The sequence below is a fragment of the Marmota monax genome, unplaced genomic scaffold, assembly GCF_021218885.2.
Source record: "Marmota monax isolate L192 unplaced genomic scaffold, Marmota_monax_Labrador192_F-V1.1 WCK01_AAM20220418_F8-fsc00001, whole genome shotgun sequence".
Taxonomy (NCBI): Eukaryota; Metazoa; Chordata; class Mammalia; order Rodentia; family Sciuridae; genus Marmota; species Marmota monax.
The window spans coordinates 45,042,588-45,064,715 of NW_026693777.1; the positions used below are offsets into that span (position 1 = coordinate 45,042,588).

A 22,128-nucleotide genomic window follows, 5' to 3' on the forward strand; every position below is an offset into this window, starting at 1 on the left:
ACCTAGAGTATTTTACATGTGGATAAATTGTAATATAACCAAATAAAACTAAATACAACCTCACTCCCAAACTTCATTCAAAGAGTATTTTTTTCTAATTGCATAGGTAAGAAAAGCAATGCTCAAAAAGATATTTATTAAATAATACATACCACCTGGGAGTTCTATGGGTTTTCCCCTGTGCTGTGTTAAGGCGGTGGATTTCTGGACACAGGCCGATAATACCATGGCATTATTTTCTATTTTCACCTCTTGTTCTTCTTGGCAGAGGATGCATGTCAGCACCTCCTTTTCAGTAACAGTTGGACCCCGTTTAGGACCCAAAGCAATTCTAGAGTAGTCACTGACTGCTGGGGTGCTACCAAAAGAAATGACCAGAAATGAGGACATATGTTTTGGTCACTTGTCTTTATACTTTGGTAGATTTTAAGTAAATGTAGGTAAAAGCTTTAAGAATAAAAATAAAAATGATATTTAGGAATATTATCTTCAAAGCTTCCCCCTAATATTTCTGGCTTTAATTAATTGATTTTCTTATTAGAAATTACAGTTTGTGATGCTAAGTGCAAAAAAAGCAGATCATGAAATAGCATATATATTTAATTTATTATACCAACAAATTGGGTTATTTCTTTTTTTAATATAAAAGTAATGCATACTTATTGATAAATTTTGGAACATCTAGACAAAAAGCTTATAATTAAGAAGAAAAAGATGTAGGAAATCTTCCTATATACTCCTACAACCTAGCAATAACCACTAGTAACCCTGCATATTTTTTTTTGCTTTCAGAAACATTTATAAAATACATTTGATATAAATAAGATTATATTACATATACAGATTTACTTATATCTTGTTTTATTCATTTACAAATTTTTTTGTCATTTTCTCATGTGATTAAAATTTCTTCAGAAACATTTTTAAATGGCTACATAGTATTCTTATACTATTTGTGACACAGTAGTTTTTTAAATTCCCTCTCATTAGGCATTTAGGCTTCTATTTCTATTTTGGTAGGTGTTAAAACTAAAAAATCTTACATCTTAATGATGTAGCTATACTTGGGATTTACTCTTAATGGGCTAGCAAATCTTAGGATCTACTAATGTGTGCAATAATCATACATAAATAAGAGAAAACATTTATAATCACTGATTATGATACTAAGCACTATTTCAAATACTATAATTATGTTTACTCAATCCGTACAACAATTCTGTGAGGTAGGTATTACAATTACCTTCATTTTTCAGAGGAAAAAGCTAAGGCCTAGAGACAGTGAAGAGAAAGACCCTGTAATTCATCACCAGTAAATAGCAGGACCAGTATTTAACCTGTGAGGCCATGTTCTGAACTATACTGCAATATTATCTGTTCAAAAAGCTCTATGAAATATAGTGTATCATTTGGCAAACTAGAAATAAATGTTCACCTACATAAATGAGCTTACACGATATGCAATATTATGCAGTTTGTAAAACGTAGTTCTCAATAGGTGTGGTACCACCTTCTAGGAAGCATTCGGTAATAAATACATAGTGGAGATTTGCTTTTTGGTTGTCATAGGCTAGTAAGCACAGTATGCTAAGTATCCTGTAATCTGTGGAACAGTCTTGCATGAAAAAAAATGGCTGCCCAAATGCCTCAACTGAGAAACACTAAGCTCACTGTGTATGAAAGAACACATACATATCTTCAAAACAATGAAGTGAAAATGGAATATTGCAAGATGTGCATATAATATAATTTCTGCAACTAAAACAAAAGGCTGAATGACAATATAGAATTCCTATGGTTATACATATTTTTATGTAATAACAGTAAAAATTCTGACAAAAATATATAAAATTTATAAGCAGACGAATCTCTAAGGAAGAACAGAAATGTATCCAGGATTTGAGCTGGTACTCAAATGGAACTTCAGCTTTATCTCTAATATTTTTAAAAGGAAAATGTATTAATGCAACTATGTAATTAAAGTTGTGACTTTTGAATAGGAAAAGACTACAGATACAAAAAACTAAAGCTCTAAAAGATCAATAAATCTGTCTTCACGTAGACTTCTTTATGGCTAAATTTCATAATTAATGTTAAAGAAATAGGAACAAAACATGTGAAATATAATTTTAAAGAACTATAAATCAAAAAGACAAGAGCAAAGAATTCAAAGGATAACAATAGGCAATTTACAGAAGATAAAACATAAAAGGTGAATAATCATATGAGATTATATTAGCTCAACCTAATACTACTACTAAGGAAACTTTAGTCAACATATGTTTTTTGTTTTGTTTTGTTTTGGTGGTGCTGAGGATCAAAACCAGAACCTTGCATATGCTAAGGAAGCATTCTACATCTGAGCTACATTTCTAGCCCATAAATTTTAAATTTTGATAATACCAGATATTTTCAAGTACTGATAATAAGTATTGGTAAGAATGAAGTAAACAGGCATGCTCATACACTGTTAGATGAATAAACTGGGAGAGTCAGTTTGAAGGGAATGTGGTCATATCTATTGACCCATATCTTTCTCTTTTTGAATTTTACCATAGAGAATTATTTGCACAAATGCACAAGGAGACACATACAAAAAATTTCTGACCAATTATAATGAGGGATAAGGGAAGCGACTAAATGTCCAAAATCTGATAAAATATTGTACATCTGTGCCATGGCAGACTATGCAGCAGTCATGAAGAATGATATAGAATTCACACTATAGATCTATATGTACTAATGTGAAAAGATTTATAAGATACTGAGAAAGCAAAGAACAGAATAAAATGAATGCTAAAATAAAAACAAATCACTAAAAAATGTAAAAAAAAAAATTAAAAACACAAGACTCTCATTCATTTTTTTTTTCTTTAATCAGGAAGAGTCAAATAGGAACAATGAAGCTAAGTCTTGATTATGCAGATATTAATCTCCTAGTACACAAACTCTAGTCCTGTTCTCATCTACTCTCCAAAAGAAGGTAAGAATCATTACATCTGACAATTCGTTATTTATGTAAATATTTACAAATGCATTAGGAAGAGGTAACCTATAACCATTGTTGTTTGTGGAAAAAGATCAGGATCACAGAGGATAGTATGAGGGAATTTTATCCATTATTTCAATTGTTTCATTTTTTTGTTTTAAATATTTATTTTTTAGTTATAGTTGGGCACAGTACCTTTATTTATTTTATTTATTTTTTATGTGGTGCTGAGGATCAAACCCAGGACCTTGCATGTGTTAGCCAAGTGCTCTACCGCTAAGCCACAACCCCAGCCCATTTTGAATTGTTTTCAATGAGAAAACATTAATAAATTACATATTCAATTAAGCAGGCAATAAAAATAAATAATTAAAGCCATTAACTCTGAGTATAACTTTGCTTACTTCTCACTTCTTCTAAAGAGTATGCTGTTGATACATAATATTTAGAAAGTTCAAAATTTTGTTTGTTTAGTTCTTCTTTTCTTCTGGTTTTATGTATTTATTTACCTATTTTTAAATTTTTTAGTTGTAGTTGGACACAATACCTTTATTTTATTTACTTTTATGTGGTGTTGAGGATCAAACCCAGGGCCTTGCATGTGCTAGGCGCTTGCTCTACCACTAAGCCACAACCCCAGCCCTACTTCTGTTTTTATTACATTACAGTTGGCCAAGGAAAGCTTACCTTCATATCTCATTTTTATTTATTTAATTTAGTTAAGGTGCCATTATTGAACTTGGGGCTTCATATGTTCTAGACAAAAGCTCTACCACTGACCTCTATGTCACCAGCTCCCTTTTAATTTTTAACTTTAAAATAGCCATTATTCATTACGGTCTTCATTAGCATTCTCAGCTTCCTGAGAATGTGACCTATTACACAGAATACAATGTGTCTACTGCTACTGAAAACACACAATTTCCTAAAAGTACCCATAACATGTGTTGTTTTAAAAACAGTGAAGGTTTGTTTTTAAAAATGGGCAAAAAGGGGTATTTTCAATATTTAAAATTTCTTGGAATACTTTTTCAAAGTACTACGATTTTTCCTTCTCCCTCTTCTCACTATGTATCATATAACATCCCACAAGGCATGGCTCAAAAGATTATCCAATTTCCCTCAATATGTAATCAATATATAAATGTGTATCTAAGAATGCCCATGCTTGTATGGTAACAGGATAACAGGGGTTGATTTCTATTTTTACTGTTCCCACTTTTGTCTTTTCCATTATTATAAAATATGTTTTGGAAAATCATGATTTAAAGTGAGTATTTAATTTTATCTCCAAAAGTTGTTAACTTTTATTTTCCTTTGTTTTACCTTTCTTCCTCCATAATGGAGTCTTCTTTCCCAGGCATTTCTGATGTATTGTCATACATGAGTTTGTGAGTTTCAATGAAGTTCTTCTGTAAGGCAGACATCTGAGCCATGATCTTCTGGCGATGTAGCCTAGCAGCTTCAGCTTTTCTTTTTCGCTCTGCTTTCTCTTTATCGTGAGTAATCTGAATATTAAGAAATCACAACAGCAGTTAAGATCTACTATTAAAAATTTACATACAGGCTGAACATCCGTTATATAAAATGGTTGGGACCAAAAATGTTCCGGATTTAAGATATTTTGAATTTTGGGATACTGCAAAGACTTCATCAATTAAGCATTCCTAATCTGAATTCTGAAATGCTCCAAAGTTTTGGATTTCAGATTTTTTAATTTGAAACGCTCAATATGTACACTGTTCATTGGCAAAATTTCTTTCTTTCTTTTTTTTAAATATCTTTATTTTACTTTTATGTGGTGCTGAGGATTGACCCCAGAGCCTCACACATGGTAGGCGAGCGCTCTACCTCTGAGTCACAACCCCTGCCGGGTAGAAAAATTTCTTAAGAGTAAGATTCTGAAAAACTTAGTAACTAAAAGGTCTACTTTAAATTTAATGTTTCAAAATTAACATCATTATTTCAACTTTTCTTCTGTTATTACTTCATTTATTCAATAATTTAATGTAAAAGGCCAAGGCCAAGAACCTTAATTATTCAATAAACTGTGTTTGATGTTCAACACAGGCACATTAATAGATGAAATAAAATTTTAAAACCATTTGTCAAACAATCAATGAAATTTAAACAATTTAAACCAATTTAATGTCTAACACTTCTAAATGCATTGTTATGACTGAAAACTTTAACAGTATTACTGAGATGTATTTGGTACCTTTTGATTTTCTATTTTAACTTAAATCCAGTGTGCTTTTCTTTTAGGAAGGACAGTTAATAACCACAAATAAAGATACTCTTATAATTTAATTTTATTGAGCACTACCTTATATTCCTCCAATGAATGTATATTGGTGATTAAATCATGAGATGCCACTGACTGTGATGTATATCCTACTTTTAAACATTAAAAAAAATTTTTTTTTATTGGGGATTGAACCACTAAGCTTTTGTTTTTATTTTGAGACAGGGTCTCAATAAGTTGCTAAGCCTAACTTGTGATCCTCCAACCTCAGCCTTCCAAATCACTAGAATTACAAACATGTGCCTGGCTAAAATATTTTTTAAATTAATAAAATATGGCATTTCTTGTAGAATTCCATTGTACATCAAGTTTCTCTGCTTTTGTAAAATAAATAAATTATACTGAATAAATATCTGTCAAGTACAGAATAAATAAAAGTTGGACAGATCTTACATACACACACACACACATACATACATACATACATACAATAAACAGGTTCCTCCTAACAAAAAGAAGTAACTTCTTGTTCAAAGACAGAACAATGTCACTATTGTTACAGTGTTGTTACCTCATCATTCTTAATAGATTCCAATCCTGAAGTAGTTGCTATAATTAAACAAGATTTTTCTCTTAATCGCTTCACTGTGTCAAACATCTGTAAGAAAACCAACGAAAAATTACAAGATTTGGTTAAACTGACCAGAAGGATTAAAAAAAAAATTTCTAATCTTATTTAGTTATCATGTTTCTAAATGTCTTGAATTTAAGCTATTTAGATTTATGGGGGGGGAAATGACCCTAAAAATCACTTGGCCAATGAGCAATCAGCTGAGTAAGTCACTTGTAATAAACCAGCTGATTCAGTCTGTACCTGTGACCAAGCTTCTGTTGGCTTTAATAAAATTTGCCAGGAAAAAAAATTTTTAATTTAAAACTTTTTTTTTTTTTTTTTTTTTTAATATGGGCTATGTTGCCCAGACTAGTCCCAAATTTATATGCTCAAGAGATCATCCTGCCTTAGCCTCAGGAATAACTATGGCAACAAATGGTATACACCACAACCAGGCTTAATATAACATTTTCATTCTTTTTTGTCTTTTTGGCCATATTAGGGATTTGGTGCATGCTCAGCAAGTACTTTACCACTAAACTATATATATTCTCAGCTCTTTTTAAAATTTTCAGACAGCATCTCACTATGTTGCCCAGGTTGGCTTTGAACTTGCAATCCTCCTGCCTCAACCTCTCAAGCAGCTGGGAGCAAATGCATGCCACCATTCCTTGCTAAAATAATATTTTTAATGCAAAGATAAATAAAGGCAAAGATATGAAATGAAAAGTCAAATACCCATTCTTGACCACAATCCTTATCGCTGAAAGCAATTACTAAAATAAAGATAATTATTTGTTTCTTGGGAAAAAAATCACTAGAATACAGTATGTCTGGGGGTGGAGTATACCTTAGTAATAGATCTGTGTGCTTAGCATGCCTGAGGGCCTAGCTTCAATCCCTAGCAGCAGCAGCAAGAACAACAACAAGAACAGTAACAAAATGAATTGAATAGGTCCTTTATACCTATTGGTCCCATATCCATGGATTCAACCAATCATAGATCAAACATATTTGGAGAAAAAAAAAAAACCTGCATCTGTACTGAACATGTTCAGACTTTTTTCATGTCCTTATTCCCTAAACAATTTAACCATTTACATAGTTACATGGCATTAGGAGATATAAGTAATCTAAAGATGATTTAAAGTATATGGAAGGGTGTGTATAGGTTATATGCTAATACTTATGCATTTTTTTAAAACTATTTATTTTTTAGGTGTAGATGAACACAACACAATGCCTTTTTTTTTTTTTTTTATGTGGTGCTGAGGATCGAACCCGGGTCCCGCCCGTGCTAGGCAAGCACTCTACCGCTGAGCCATAATCCCAGCCCAATACTTATGCATTTTAAAAAATATTTTTAATTGTAGATGGACACAATACCTTTATTATTTTATTTATTTATTTTTATGTGGTGCTGAGGATCAAACTCTGTGCCTTATAAGTGCTAGGCAAGTGCTCTACCACTGAGCTACAACCCTAGCCCCATACTTATGCATTTTATTTTTTTATTGATTTTATTATTTTTTTTAAATACACGACAGCAGTGGAATGCATTGCAATTCTTACTACACATAGAGAGCACAATTTTTCAGCACTTGGCATCCAGAGGTTGGGTAGAATGGAAGGAAGGGGTTACTGAGGGACAACTGTACACAAGAGTCATACATCACTTTACAGGGATATGTTCTGAGAAATGTGTTGAGTGATTTCATTATTATGTGAATATCACAGAGTACACTTATACAAAGTAAGAAAGCCATGATGTAACTAGGCAATAAAATTTTATGGGATAACTATCTTTATGTAGTCTGTTGTTGACTGTATGTTGGCATATGACTATACATCTTTATATCTATAATACTCACAAAAGAGATCCTACTGTATATACTATTTCATACTCCCATTTTGTACTTGATCATTTATCTTTGGAGACATTTCCACAACAGTATATACAGATATATGTACATGCATCTATCTATCTATTGATCGATCAATACTAGGAATTGAATCCAGGGGTACTTAATCACTGAACCACATCCCCAACCCTTTTTTATATTTTATTTAGAGACAGGGTCTCACTGAGTTGCTTAAAGCCTCACTAATTTGCCAAGGCTTTGAACTCATGATCCTCCTGCCACAGCCTCCCAGACTACTGGGATTATAGGTGGTGTGCCACCGCACAGGACTATCTCACTATTTTTAACAAATGTCTATGTTTTGGCAATAGGATGATATATCCATAAAACAATTTTATACCTTGAAGAAGACTTAGTCTCATGTGGAAAAACTTCCCACAAGGAACACTCACAATACAGATTCATAATAAACACCTGGGTAAGATATCTGATTTTTTTTTTCTAAAAGCAGATTTTTGCATATTTTGGTAATGAACTCTGATATTCTAATAGAAAATAAATTTGGGGGAATAGATGTCCAATTTATAACACTATGTCTACTACATATGAATTGGACTAAATAACAGTTCAATCTACTTTCTAAATAAAGGTGGGATCATTATCAACTTCTTTTTGTTTTCTGTTTTGATTTTATTTAAAAAATAATTATACTGGTAAATTTAACACAAATACTAAATATTTGTGCAATCTATTTCAAGAGAAATCTTAATAAGGTCATTATCTTCTAGTTACATATCTTATTATATCAGCTTCTTTTAAAGATTATGTCTAATTAAGTAGAAAAATAGTTTTGTAGGGTTGGGGTAATGTTTCTCAGCAGTAGAGCACTTGCCTATCATGTGTGAAGCCTTCAACCCCAGCACAATTAGAGGCGGAAAAAATAGAAAAAAGTACATATCAGCACAATGATTGCCAATTGATAAGAATTTAGGAAATTATTTCCTTCTCTGTATATTCTAATTATCAAAATAACACTAGCTATAAACATCAGAATGAATACAGTAAACAAAGAAGCTCCATAATCCGGGATTAGAGGAGAATGTCCTATTAAATGTTATTAAAGTAACATTTCTGGTCTCTCTTCACACCCTTTATTCTCTTCTCCCCAACAAGTTCAAGCACCAAATCTAGGAGTCATGTTTTATTCCTAATTCCCCTCATTCCTTCAATCAAATCTATTAGTGAATATTACAAATTACCTTCAAAGTATACTTTCATCAGGCCTGCTCTGCAGCATCTGCATCTTTGTTCAGATAATGTTCACTTCACCAATATTAATGCAATAGTCTCTTAGTAGTTTCCCTGCTTTTATGCTCATACCCTGTAAGCTTTGTATTACACAACAACCAGTCATCTTATACAAATATAGATCAGATTTATAATTTAAAATTATTAGATTGTGCTCTTTTCACCACTTTTATTCAACATTGTTCTTGAAACTCTAGCCAGAACAATTAGAAAAAGAAATTAAAGTGCTACAAACAGGTAAAGAACTCAAACTTTATCACTATTTACCAATGACATGATTATATATTTAGAAGATCCAAAAAATCCACCAGAAAACTTCTAGAACTAATAAATGAATTCAGCAAAGTAGCAGAATATAAATTCAACACCCATAAATCAAACACGTTCCTATATATCAGTAATGAATCCACTGAAAGAGAAATTAGGAAAACTACTCCATTCACAATAGCTTCAAAAACAAAAACAAAACCTTAGGAATCAATCTAATAAAAGAGGTGAAAGACCTCTACAATGAAAACAACAGAGCACTAAAGAAAGACAAAAGGTCTTAGAAGATGGAAAGATCTCATGCTCCTGGATAGGCAGAATTAATATTGTCAAAATGGTCATAATACCAAAAGCGTTATACAGATTTATTGCAATTCTTATTAAAATCCCAACAACATTCTTCATAGAAATAGAAAAAGCAATCAAGAAATTCATTTGGAAAAATAAGACACCCAGAATGGCCAAAGCAATCCTTAGCAAGAAAAATGAAGCAGAAAGCATCACGATACCAGACCTTAAACTATACTACAGAACTATAGTGACAAAAACAGCATAGTATTGGAATCAAAACAGACACACAGACCAATGGTATAGAACTGAAGACACAGAGACAAACCCACACAAATGCAGTTATCTCACGCCGCAGTCTGGCTGGGCACAATCAGGAGCCACCTGTCAAAAGAAACTAACTTTATTTTTAGAACCACACACGCCAAACAAAATAGCCTCTCAGGAAAAACCCTCAGAGCCTCAACTGCCACCACCGGCTTTCCACAAGCCTCTCTCTCCCACACAAGCTTCTCTCCACCTCCCCCAATCCTCCTGCTCTTGAGGCCGATTGGCTGGGTCACGTGGGCGGAGCCAAAAAAGTCCCCCAATGAGCAGCTCCGTGGTCTGAAAGGGCAGGGAAACAGCCCAATGAGCATCACCGCAGAGGAGCCAATCAGCTAGATGTTGCTGGGGCCGAGGAGCCAATCAGCTAGATGTTGCTGGGACCGCTGTGAGCCAATCATCAGCCAGCAGCTGGAAGTTTGCTGGCAGCTGGAAGTTTGCTGGGGCCCCTTTGGCTGTGGCTCTCAACAATCTCATACCAGACAAAGGTGCCAAAAACATTCACTGGAGAAAAGATAGCCTACTCAACAAATGGTGCTGGGAAAAACAGAAAACCACATGTAACTAAATGAAATCAAACCTCTATCTCATCCTGCATGAAACTTAACTCAAAGTGGATCAAAGGCTTAGGCGCTACGACAGAGACCCTGTGCCTACTAAAAGAAAAAGTAGGCCCAGATCTTCACCGTGTTGGCCTAGGATCTGACTTCTTTCACAAGACTCTTCAACCTCAAAAAATAAAATCAAGAATCAATACATAGGATGGATTCGAACTAAAAAGCTTCTTCTCAGCAAAAGAAACGAACTGAACAGACATTTCATAGAAGAAATACAATCGATCAACAATGTATGAAAAATGTTCAACATCTCTAGCAATTAAAGAAATTCAGATCAAAACTACTCTCAGATTTCATCTCACTCCAGTCAGAATGGCAATCATCAAGAATATAGGCAATCATAAATGTTGGTGAGGATGTGGGAGAAAAGGTATACTCATACATTGCTGATGGGACTGCAAACTGGTGCTACCTCTATGGAAACCAGTATGGAGATTCCTCAGAAAACTTGGAATGGAACCACCATTTGACCCAGCCATCCCACTCCTTGGTTTATACCCAAAGGACTTAAAATCAGCATACTATAGTGACACGGCCACGTCAATGTTTATAGCAGCTCAATTCACAATAGCGAACTATAAAATCAACGTAGGTGCCCTTCAATATATGAATGGATAAAGAAAATGTGGTATATATATTTGATGGACTATTACTCAGCTTTAAAGAAGAATGAAATTATGGCCTTTACCAGCAAAAGGATGGAGTTGGAGAATATCATGCGAAGTGAAATAAGCCAACCCCCCAAAACCAAAGGCCGAATGTTCTCTCTGATATGCAATTGCTAATTCACAATAGAGGGGTGGGGCGCTAGGGAAGTCTAGAGTTACTTTAGATTAGGTAGAGGGGAATGAAGGGAGGGGAGGGAAAGTGGGGATAGGAAGGATAATAGAATGAAACAGACGTTATTACCTTATGTACATGTATGACTGCATGACTGATGTGATTCTACAACATGTATAATCAGAAAAATGAGAAATTATACCCCATAAATGTATGATATTTCAAAGTGCATAAATACATTCTACTGTCATGTATAACTAATTAAAACAAAAAAAAATTTTTAAATCACTTAATTGTTTCCTACTGTCCTCAAAAGTACAAATATTCCTCTTTAATTTGACCCATAAGGTCTATATGATCTGGTACATGGTTGCTCCTTTGACTTTATTCCTACTTTTCCCTCCCCTTCCTTCTTATTTTAGTTAACGATGGGCAACATATGACAGTGGTCCTACAAGATTATAACAAGGCTAAAAACCTATTGCATACGGACATGTAAAAGTATAGCACACACAATTAGGTGTAGCAAATACTACTTGATAATGATAAGAAATGATATGGTTCATGTATTTACCATACAACACTTTCAAAAAATTGATTGATTTGTGGTGCTTAAGATTCAACCAAGGAGGCCTCATGTATGCTAAGTATGTGTTCTACCACTGATCTACAGCCCCAGCTCCTATATTATGCTTTTTATTATTATTTTGGAGTGTTCTCTAGTTTACTATAAACAATATACCATGTTACACTGGCAGCAGTCTCATATTTTGTGTTTTTTCAATTTCTTGATTGCACAGGAGGCCACATTAAAGGACTGACTTGGTTACTATTTAACTTTGTGTAAATAAATGCCAAGATGTTCAAATAAGAATGAAATCACTTAATGATGCATTTAACAGAATGTATCCTCATTGGTAAGTGACACATGACTGTATAAAACCAATATCTGATCAGTTTACATTTGTAGTTTACCTGGAGTATCCATGTTATCATGTCCTTTTGGCCTTCTAACTGGGGAATTCCTTTGAGTTTTTCTAAAAGCATTTGTATATTCTGAGCATTCATGGCTGAACTTCCCAATCCTTTTTTAAAACACAAAATTACACATAAAAAACATCTTTATAATTATGTAAAAATTACAATTCTTAATTAATGTTATACTGATAACCAGGGTCTGCTAATCATTCCCTTAATTCTCCAGTGGAAGATTATGCAATTACATAAAAGTACTGAGTTAGCATTATATGAAGTGATAAGTACAAAATTTAAAAATAATGTATGTGTGCTTATTTCAAGTCTCTTTCCTATGTATTCCACTAGTACTGCTAAGCAAAAGCTACCCTTAGGACTGTCTCTCACATTTCCTTGGCTAACTGTTTAAGCAAAAGTGTTTCGGAAAGAAAATATATATGTGGGAGGTTTATGATGTCTTCAATGATTCAAAAAATACAATGTGTAAACAGAAAATGAGATCCTTTTCTTGCAACTATTGGTTTTACAACAATGTCCCTGGAATGTCTTTGAGAAATGTATCTTAATCAGGTAGCATTTAATAAAAATCTAATCTAAACCTAACTGAAAACAGTACAAAATGAATATACTATCAATAAAACTTCTGCAATCATTTACAATTCAGAAATATTAATATCTTCCACATATGGACAATATGAATATTATGGTTGATGCATCAATATTTGGAAATATTGAGACAAAGAATCAAAGTAAGAAACCACTAATACTCTCTTATCCCCTCTCCCCCAAAGCAGCAGAAGGGGGAAATAATACAGTAAGAGACTACAGTAGGGATTAAAAAATATATTATTATACTGAAAAATATTAATTAAAAACTAAAGAGTCTACAGAGAGACAATTTTAAGATTTCTACATTTTAAGGTCTAACAGATTAAAAATACTTAATATCTAAACTTTCAATTACAAATTGGCAATTAGATGGATATGTATTGAAAATGATACTCAAACATACTTGAAGCCTTATGGTAAAAGTCAAATGTTACTTCTTCTTCAGGGGCTTTCTGAAGCTGCTGCTTCTCTTCTAGTAAACCCAGTGCCAGAATGTGAAATGCCTGAAGGAAGAAAATGAGAAATCTTTAAAATTGTGCTTCTTCAGGTAATTATATTTTTATTGGAGGTATTAAGAATAAGCAACCTGACAGGTAAAAAAAAAAAAATGGGCAAAATTTATAAACAAGCAGTTCAATGGAAAGAAATGATGAAAAATGTCAATCCTCACTTGAAATTAAAGAAATATGAGTTGAAGCAAGATAATCTCACTTTTTAGCTACTTAAGAACAGCAAAAGGGGTTGGGATTGTGGCTCAGAGGTAGAGTGCTCGCCTAGCACATGCGGGGACCCTGGATTTGATCCTCAGCACCACATAAAAATAAATGAACAGAATTAAAGGTATTGTGTCCATCTACAACTAAAAAAATAAATATTTTAAAAAGAAAGAAAGAAAAAGAAAAAAGAGGCAAAAAGCCAGGACATGCCTCTAATCCCAGCAACTCAGAAGGCTGAGGAAGGAGGATTGTGAGTTCAAGGTCAGCCCAAGCAAGGGAGGCCCTGTGTCTAAATAAAATATAAAAAAGGACTAGAGATGTGGCTCAGTAGGTAAACTCCCCTGGGTTTAATCCCCAGTACCAAAACCAAAAGAGTACAAAAAACTTTTTTTTTTTTAATTTTAATATTTATTTTTTATTTTTTGGCGGACACAACATCTTTGTTTGTATGTGGTGCTGAGGATTGAACCCGGGCTGCACGCATGCTAGGCGAGCGCGCTACCGCTTGAGCCACATCCCCAGCCCTAGAAAAAACTTATGAGTTTAATAAAATATATAGCTGGCAAATATGTTGGGAAAATTTTTTATTGTGCTGGTGATGGGCAAGTAAAATGGTGTAGGCCAATTTGACAATATCAATAAAAAATGTAAAAGTACAAACCCTCTACTAGGAATTAGAATGACAAATACATTCATTTAAGTATTAAAAGATGGGGGCTGGGGTGGTGGCTCAGCAATAGAGTGCTTGCTTAGCACGTGTGAGGCCCTGGGTTAGATCCTAAGCACTACATAAAAAAATTAATTAATTAATTAAAGGTATTTTTTTAAAAAGTATTAAAAGATGTCTGTTCAAGGGGGCTGGGGTTGTGGCTCAGTGGTAGAACACTCATTTTGCAAGTGTGAGACCCTGGGTTCGAATCTCAACACCACATAAAAATAAATAAACAAAATAAAAATATTGTGTCCATGTATAACTAAAAAAATATTTTTTTAAAAAGATGTCGATACAAGGATATTCATTTTAAAGTTCTGTATTTTGGCAAAGACCTAAAACCAAACTAAATGTCTATTAATAGGTGACTAAATGCATGATAGTATAACTATGCACAGAATATGCAGCTATGATATATGAACCAGACTTACTATGTGCTATTGTTAGACTGATTTCCAGAATATGAAAAATTTTAACAGGGTGCATCTACTATACTGGGCACTAGGAGAGATAGAAATTTTAAATTGATTTCAAACGTGTTTCTACAGTATGGAATTTTATATTACATGTACTTAATGTAACAAAAATTGAGATACACATATAGCATGACAGCACTGAGAGCCTGTAGACCAACAATCAAAGAAAAAACTTTATTTAGCTAGGTGCTAAATAAATATGCAGTTATAGCTACTAAAAAGTAGCAAGATTGGGTAATTGTAACAATACTGAGAAAACAATTACTGCAAGGCACAGTGGCACCCCTGTAATCCCAGCAGCTCAGGAGGCTGACATAGCAGGATCATGAGTTCAAGGTCAACCTCAGCAATTTAGCAAGGCCTTCAGTAATAACTCAGTGAGACCCTGTCTCAAAATACAAAATAAAAAAGGGTAGGGATGTAGCTCAGTGGTAAACTGCCCCTGAGTTAAATCTCTAGTCCATAAAACAAAAAAGAAAAGAAAAAAACAAACAAACAACAACAACAACAACAACAAAAACTGCTTCTACCTGAGTTAACTCTCATAACAACTCTACAAAATAATTATATTCATTTTTTAATAAGAACAACATTACTTGCTCTTATACGGGAAGCGGGGAAATCCATGATTCAAGCCTAGACCGTCTGTCTTCAAATCTTAAATATGTTGTTTTCTTCTTTTAAAAAATCATTTATTTTTTAGTTATAGGTGGACACAGTATTTTTATTTTATTTTTATGTGGTGCTGAGGATTGAACACAGTACCTCACATATGCAAGGCAAGTGCTCTACCTCTGAGCCACAACCCCAGTCCTGTTGTTTTCTTTTAATACAACTGAAACAAAAGATTTTTAAAAATCATGATGCAATAGTGACATTTCTATCAGGGGTATACCTGTTTTGTTTTCATGAGCCTTTAAAAACATAAATGTTTCCCAAGATTTGGGATAATAAAAACATGAGAATGTATCACTAAAGAAAATTATGCTACATGTAAATTATGTTAATGACCCCTAAGTATCAGTTACTCTATACATGGTTCTGACTGAAGTTAAGACAGGGATTTTCTCCAGATCCCCAAGATCTCTAGGACTCAATAAAGAAAAAAATGTTTCAGGGGCTGGAGTTGTGGCTTAACAGTAGAGCGCTCACCTCGCATGTGTGAGACCCTGGGTTCGATTCTCAGCACCACATAAAAATAAATGAATAAAATAAAAAGGTATTGTGTCCAACTACAACTAAAAAGAAAAGAAAAAATGTTTCAGGCAAACATACCATTTGGAGCATCCCTTCAGTCCACAAGTTAGAATCTGTATCTATTGCCCGTTCAAATATGGTCCTGAGGATGTATATCATGATATCACAGTTGAGGAGGTTCACAACTTTGCTGAAAGCAGGACAGAACTCAGGAGGTGGTGGTGGTGGCAGTGCTACAGGGGGTGGGGAATATATGGGAAAAGAGACAAACAGATACATTTGGGGGGTTATTCTGCATATACTAAATTGAAAAGTTAAAAAAAAGATGATGTGCAAAACATATGAATTTTTGCTAGTTTTACAGCACTGAGAATGTCAATGTCAAGGAAAATGAAAGTTACTATATCAGTCCTCTAAAATAGTCTCCACTTGCTATCAATTTAAAATTCTATCACCATTCATGTTGTCCACATCTTAATACATGAAAAAGCAAAATGGTCTCTGAACTTTCTTTAGTTGCCTACTTTCCAAAACTAACAAAAACAAAATATACAAAAACCACACACCTCCCCGAAAGCAAAATGAGTCAATTCAGAATCTCACTTTTTACCTTCATCTTTATTTTCTTGTTTTCTCCTTTTCTTCTGCATATGTTCAGCCTATTTAAAAAAATTTAAAGAAAAGTACAAATGGAAAAATGTCTAAAAGTTGGTAGAAAAGATTTACCCACCTATTAAAATACTGTATATGCTGAAGCACGTATTCAAAATGTTACCTTATCCTAGAACCAAAATAGCTGTCCTAAAGGAATCCATTGCAAAGTAGATGAGAAATGTTCCTCATCAAGTGCTTAGTCTCTATTCTATTCAGTCTAAAATAGTTCCCTAGTACCTATTTGTATGCAGCACTATGATGGTCAGTAAGTTATTTATTTGTAAGGACAGAATCATGCATCACCTCAACTACTTAGTTAAGGTCAAATATAAACTTAACACCATCCTTCAGGGAACCAATAGATATTATTATGTGCTTATTGAAGTGATGCAATATATCACCTATGTAAGTATTCTTACCAAAAATTGAATAATTAGTCTGATGTAGGATTAGGATGTAGGATATTCTAAAAGACAACTAGCTTGTAATTTGCAGAAAAGTCAATATTATAAAAAACAAAACAGACAAAATACTTATCCTAAATTAACAGAAGCTAATGAAATATGACAACCAAATGAAAGGCATGATCATGAAATGCATGCTGCTTCACTGAATCCTCTTCCCTGTGGACAGCTATAAAAGATATTTCCAGTATAAACAGGAAAATCTGAATATTGTCCATTCAACTAGATAACATTATTAATTCAATCTTAATTTCTTGGGTGAGATAATGCCCTCTATTAATTAGGACCAGTATGAAACTACATAAGAATCAGGGACTTTTTGCTGGACTTTAAAAACATCAAGCATTTAAGGTCTATTAACTGCAGGGGGTACTTTTTCCTACCTTGCTATGCTGTGTTTTGGAGTAATGATAAAAATACATGTTGAAGTCTTTTAATGATTCATCTTTCAATTCATAAACTCCATGGCCTGATACACCTGGTTTCCTAAATAAATAGAAAATAGAGAGGTAAACTGCAGTGAACTACAGCACACTGCACTAAGGTTAAATATAAAATGGTAAGGAGATACCACATCCTTAATAATCTGTAGTTGAAAGTAGTGCTGAATCCTGTATATAGTACTATAAAGAAAAGCACCGAAGCCAAAAGAAATATATTTGCTCAGAACATTAACTAGTTTTGGGTTTCTGTCCAATTCTTAATATATCACTCAACATTATTAGAGCAAAAGAAAAGCTGCATCCTCTCTTATAAGTTGTCTGAAACTATATTTTTTAGTTGACGAACCTTTATTTTATTTACTTATTTATATGTGGTGCTGAGAATTGAACCCAGTGTCTCACACATGCGAGGCAAGTGCTCTACCACAGAGCTACAACTCTAGCCCCCGAAAATAATAATGTATCCATAAACATAATACTAAAACAAGTAGAAATCCATTACTAGTATCCATTTTTCAAATCTAAAGAATTAATTCAATTAAGATTTTATTCCCATTTAATTCATCCTGAAGAATAAAAGGATTATAAAATTATGTTTTAACTCTCCTAAAGATAAATGTAAAATTAGCATGTAAAGTAAAAATTTATGGAACAATAAAGTCTGGCTTCAAACTAAGGAGAGAGACTAATGGAAAGGTTTGTTGACTATCTAATCACCTATTATTATAAATGAGTATTTTTCATTTACTTGCCCAAAAAACTAATTTCTTCAACAAAAATATACTTAGTACCTACTACGCTCTCCTCATTCTCATCCCTTCTAATCTGTATTCCATTCTTGGGTGTTCTGAAGAAAACTTCAGAGCTTCTAAAGTATCCATAGCATAAGAACAAAGATCAATCTACCTCTCAGAATAAGTATAAATATTAGGCACTTACTTAAATATGGCCACTTTGTTTATGACATTCTCTAAGCCAGTTTCATTATTTTCCTGTTGAAACAAACATTTTTGTCATTTTTACCTTTATATATTGATTTTCTTTTACTGTGAATTGAAATATATTTTCAACTGCATCTCTGGGGTACTTTGTAAACAATAAATTAAAAGATCAATTTCCAGTATAAAAAGTTACATCTAAAACCAGTTAGGGGGGCTGGGGATGTGGCTCAAGCGGTAGAGCGCTTGCCTGGCATGCGTGCGGCCCGGGTTCGATCCTCAGCACCACATACAAACAAAGATGTTGTGCCTGCCGAAAACTAAAAAATAAATATTAAAAAAAAATTCTCTCTGTCTCTCACGCTCTTTAAAAAAAAAAAAAAAAGAGAGAGAGAATTTAAAAAAAAAATAAATAAATAAATAAAACTAGTTAGGTACATTGTGGTGGACCAATTTCTTAGGAGATAAGATGTATGTATAAACCAAATAAGAAATGCTACCTAAGTTTGCCTATATGTGTATTCACAAACACAATTAAAAGAAATAACAATTTTTTCAAATTTAATATGTTCATTGCCCACATTAAGGCAAATGCCTACAGTTTACTGCTCTCTAAAACCAAGGTTACAGAAAAAATGGAATGTAAAAAGAAATCTATAGCAAAACACATGTGTAAATATCCTAATGTATTCTACCTTCTGCAAAAGTTTTTTGGTGATTGACCTGAACTTCTCTTTGAAGACAGTACACTGTATTTTGTAAAGTCATTTAAAATCAGGATATATACACAGTTAAGCTACTATGGTAAGTTTACAGATATCTACAGTCTTGTAAAAATTAATAAATTTAACTTACTTTTTTAAAAGTAGGTTTATTTTATTTTATTATTTAGTCAGTCTTTTAAGAGATGAGGTCTTAGTTTGCATCTAAAGGTAAAAAATTTATAGTTTTTTGCTCAATAAGTTTTTCTGACACGTGAAGTTGCTTCCAATTAAAGAAAAAGAAAATCATCTCATTTTGAGGTCAAGGGGGAAAAACAAACCCAACGAAGTTAGACTTACATTCTCAGGCAAATTTTTGGCAATAGCACTGTGTGGCATGGGTTCAATGCAAAGCAAATGAATAATTTCCCTCATTGTGACCTCTTCTTTTGTCACATTTCCCACTCCAGGTACATAACGTTCTCCTAATACAAACAAAAGAAAAAAAGGAAAGAAAGAAAAAGTAGAAAAATTAATTAATTTCTATTTTAATCTCTTCCCATCAGGTGCACTTATACACAGAACATTGCGTTAAATAAAGTCTGTGAGAAGGGGACCAAAAATCGTTTTAACATTTCCCCAACTCTGAACAAATGTCTATTTGTTGAACAACAGAGGAAAACTGAGTGACCTGAAGGAGAATCCAGGACTTGTCTTACCTTACTTATAAGCACATACATACATACAAACACACATATACATACGTATACATACACATACTCACACATTATAAAACAAGGTCCCTCAATTAAATTAGCATGTGTTTCTAATCCAGAAAACAAGGCAGATGGCATGTGAATGAACAAATGAGCAGTGGCCATCACCAAATAGCTTGTCTTTCAATATCTTCCTCTACTTCCTCAATTTTGTCTCTACTTGTTATATAAGAAAGAACAAAGTGAAAACTGAAAAACAAAATACTTAAAAATGTCTTTATGGGTTAAATGACAAAACAGTAATATGTATCAGGAATGACTGGTGTTACAAAAATGCCCACATGATCAGGCTTCTATTTTTCATTGCAATAAACTGCCAAATGGAGAGGAAATAGTTAACTATGGGAACTTCATTGGTGTCAACAATATCTAACTCCTATTGCTTTAAGAGGATTTACAACAACTGGTCTTATTTCATCAGCAATTTTCAACACTACAACATCTGGACAAAGAACTATGATAACAGTGTCACAAAGAAAGAAATTCTTTTGACTGAGAGATTCAGTTAATTTTCTACTGAGATTAATTTAAATTAATTTTCAAACTATATTTTCTATTGAGATCAAAAACTGATCCAGCAACTAGCCTTCTGACAAAAAAACGTAAGGGCTAGAATCCTCTTTAGGAACTATTACAACAGCATTTGGTGCAACAAATTAAATAATAAAGGTAGAATGAGAAGTCAAGAACAAGATAATGGCAAATGGATGCATCCAGTTGGAAAAATCAATAGACTAAGATATAGTGTATATTTTTATTCATTACGTTAGAATATTAATTTCAGTTGAATTATAGAACAAATTTCTGGAGGTTAATGTCATACCTTGATAAATATTTCTGGCAAAGAATATTCTTCTTCCTTTCCCTAAATTATTTTAAGGACACTAAGAATGGCCAAAATTTGCACAAAGCAATTTAACATAACAATTCAATCTTACTTAGAACTATGTTATGTTATGTTTGAGTTTCATATATAGATGTAATTTTCAGTACTGAATGAGGTTTTTAAAAATCTACACGACTATCTGTAATACTTATTTTCCAGGTTTTCAAACTCCCAACAATTTTAAATCAGGTATTAAAAAATACAGATGTAAGCTGGGTGTGGTGGTACATGCTTGTAATCCCAGTAAACTGGGAGGCTGAGGCAAAAGGACTGCACATTTGAATCTAGTCCCTGAAACTTAGTAAGACCCTGTTTCAAAATAAAACGGGTTGGGGATATAGCTCAGTGGTACAGTGTCCCTGAGTTCAATCCCCAGTACTCTCCCCAAAATAAAGATGTAAGATCTGTGGCTTTTTGAAAAGTAAGTTTCAAAATCTATCAAACACATTTTCCATATCAATCTCAATTTATATTCTATGAAGTATTTGGAAGAGGAATAAAATGATCAAGTATAGTTCTTATAGATCTTCTCTCCACAGAATAACCCATGTTCTATTTCCAACATTTTGTTTTAATCTTACCCACAATGTAGATGAGGACCTGAAGCATTTCTTCTATTAATGTATTATATTGCTTAATCAAATCCTATAGAATTGAAAAAAAGAATAGTTAATAAGAACCAGAACCCTCCATAAAGCATGCATTTCTGGATCAGACTCATGGTCCATCTAGTCAAGTATTTTCTTTGTTTTGTTTTTTTTTAAAGAGAATTTTTTTTAATATTTATTTTTTAGTTTTCGGGGGACACAACATCTTTGTTTGTATGTGGTGCTGAGGATCGAACCCGGGCCACACACATGCCAGGTGAGCGCACTACCACTTGAGCCACATCCCCAGCCCCAAGTATTTTCTTTCAGAGCACAACAATAAAAAGTTATGAGGTTAATAACTTCAAATTCAACAAAATTCACAATACTTGGTACATAATAAGTAAGTACGGAATACCAATTATTAAATACTGTCTGTTTTCATTATCATTATCCTTGGATCACTATTTATTCTAACTCAACAAATTAATTCTAACTTTCCAACTACTACTGGCTTCCTTCTTACTGGGTTAGTGAAAAATTGTTTTTAAAATAGTTGTGGCAAGATTACCCTTCCCTTAACACATCCCTTCTTTAAGTGCTGCATCAAATCAGGTATTTGTTTCTACTAAGTATAAAACGTGACTACAAATCAGTTTCTGTTTTATATCCTATTCTTTGGCCTTTTGCAAGTGACTTCT

General features: G+C 33.2%; 1 protein-coding gene across 3 annotated transcripts in view; it reads right to left on the reverse strand.

The window, feature by feature from the left end:
- The window catches only part of Ubr1 (ubiquitin protein ligase E3 component n-recognin 1), a 157,887-nt gene that overhangs the window by 40,883 nt on the left and 94,876 nt on the right, over positions 1–22,128 (reverse strand). For all 3 annotated transcript variants that reach the window (XM_046460970.2, XM_058584728.1, XM_046460969.2), the window contains exons 21-31: positions 21,422–21,485; positions 19,539–19,663; positions 18,479–18,531; positions 17,480–17,582; positions 16,589–16,637; positions 16,057–16,211; positions 13,281–13,380; positions 12,269–12,378; positions 5,806–5,892; positions 4,316–4,497; positions 153–358 (exon numbers count right to left, since the gene is read on the reverse strand). In XM_046460970.2, coding sequence (XP_046316926.1) covers positions 153–358; positions 4,316–4,497; positions 5,806–5,892; positions 12,269–12,378; positions 13,281–13,380; positions 16,057–16,211; positions 16,589–16,637; positions 17,480–17,582; positions 18,479–18,531; positions 19,539–19,663; positions 21,422–21,485 — 1,234 coding nt within the window. The remainder of the gene's footprint in view (positions 1–152; positions 359–4,315; positions 4,498–5,805; positions 5,893–12,268; positions 12,379–13,280; positions 13,381–16,056; positions 16,212–16,588; positions 16,638–17,479; positions 17,583–18,478; positions 18,532–19,538; positions 19,664–21,421; positions 21,486–22,128) is intronic.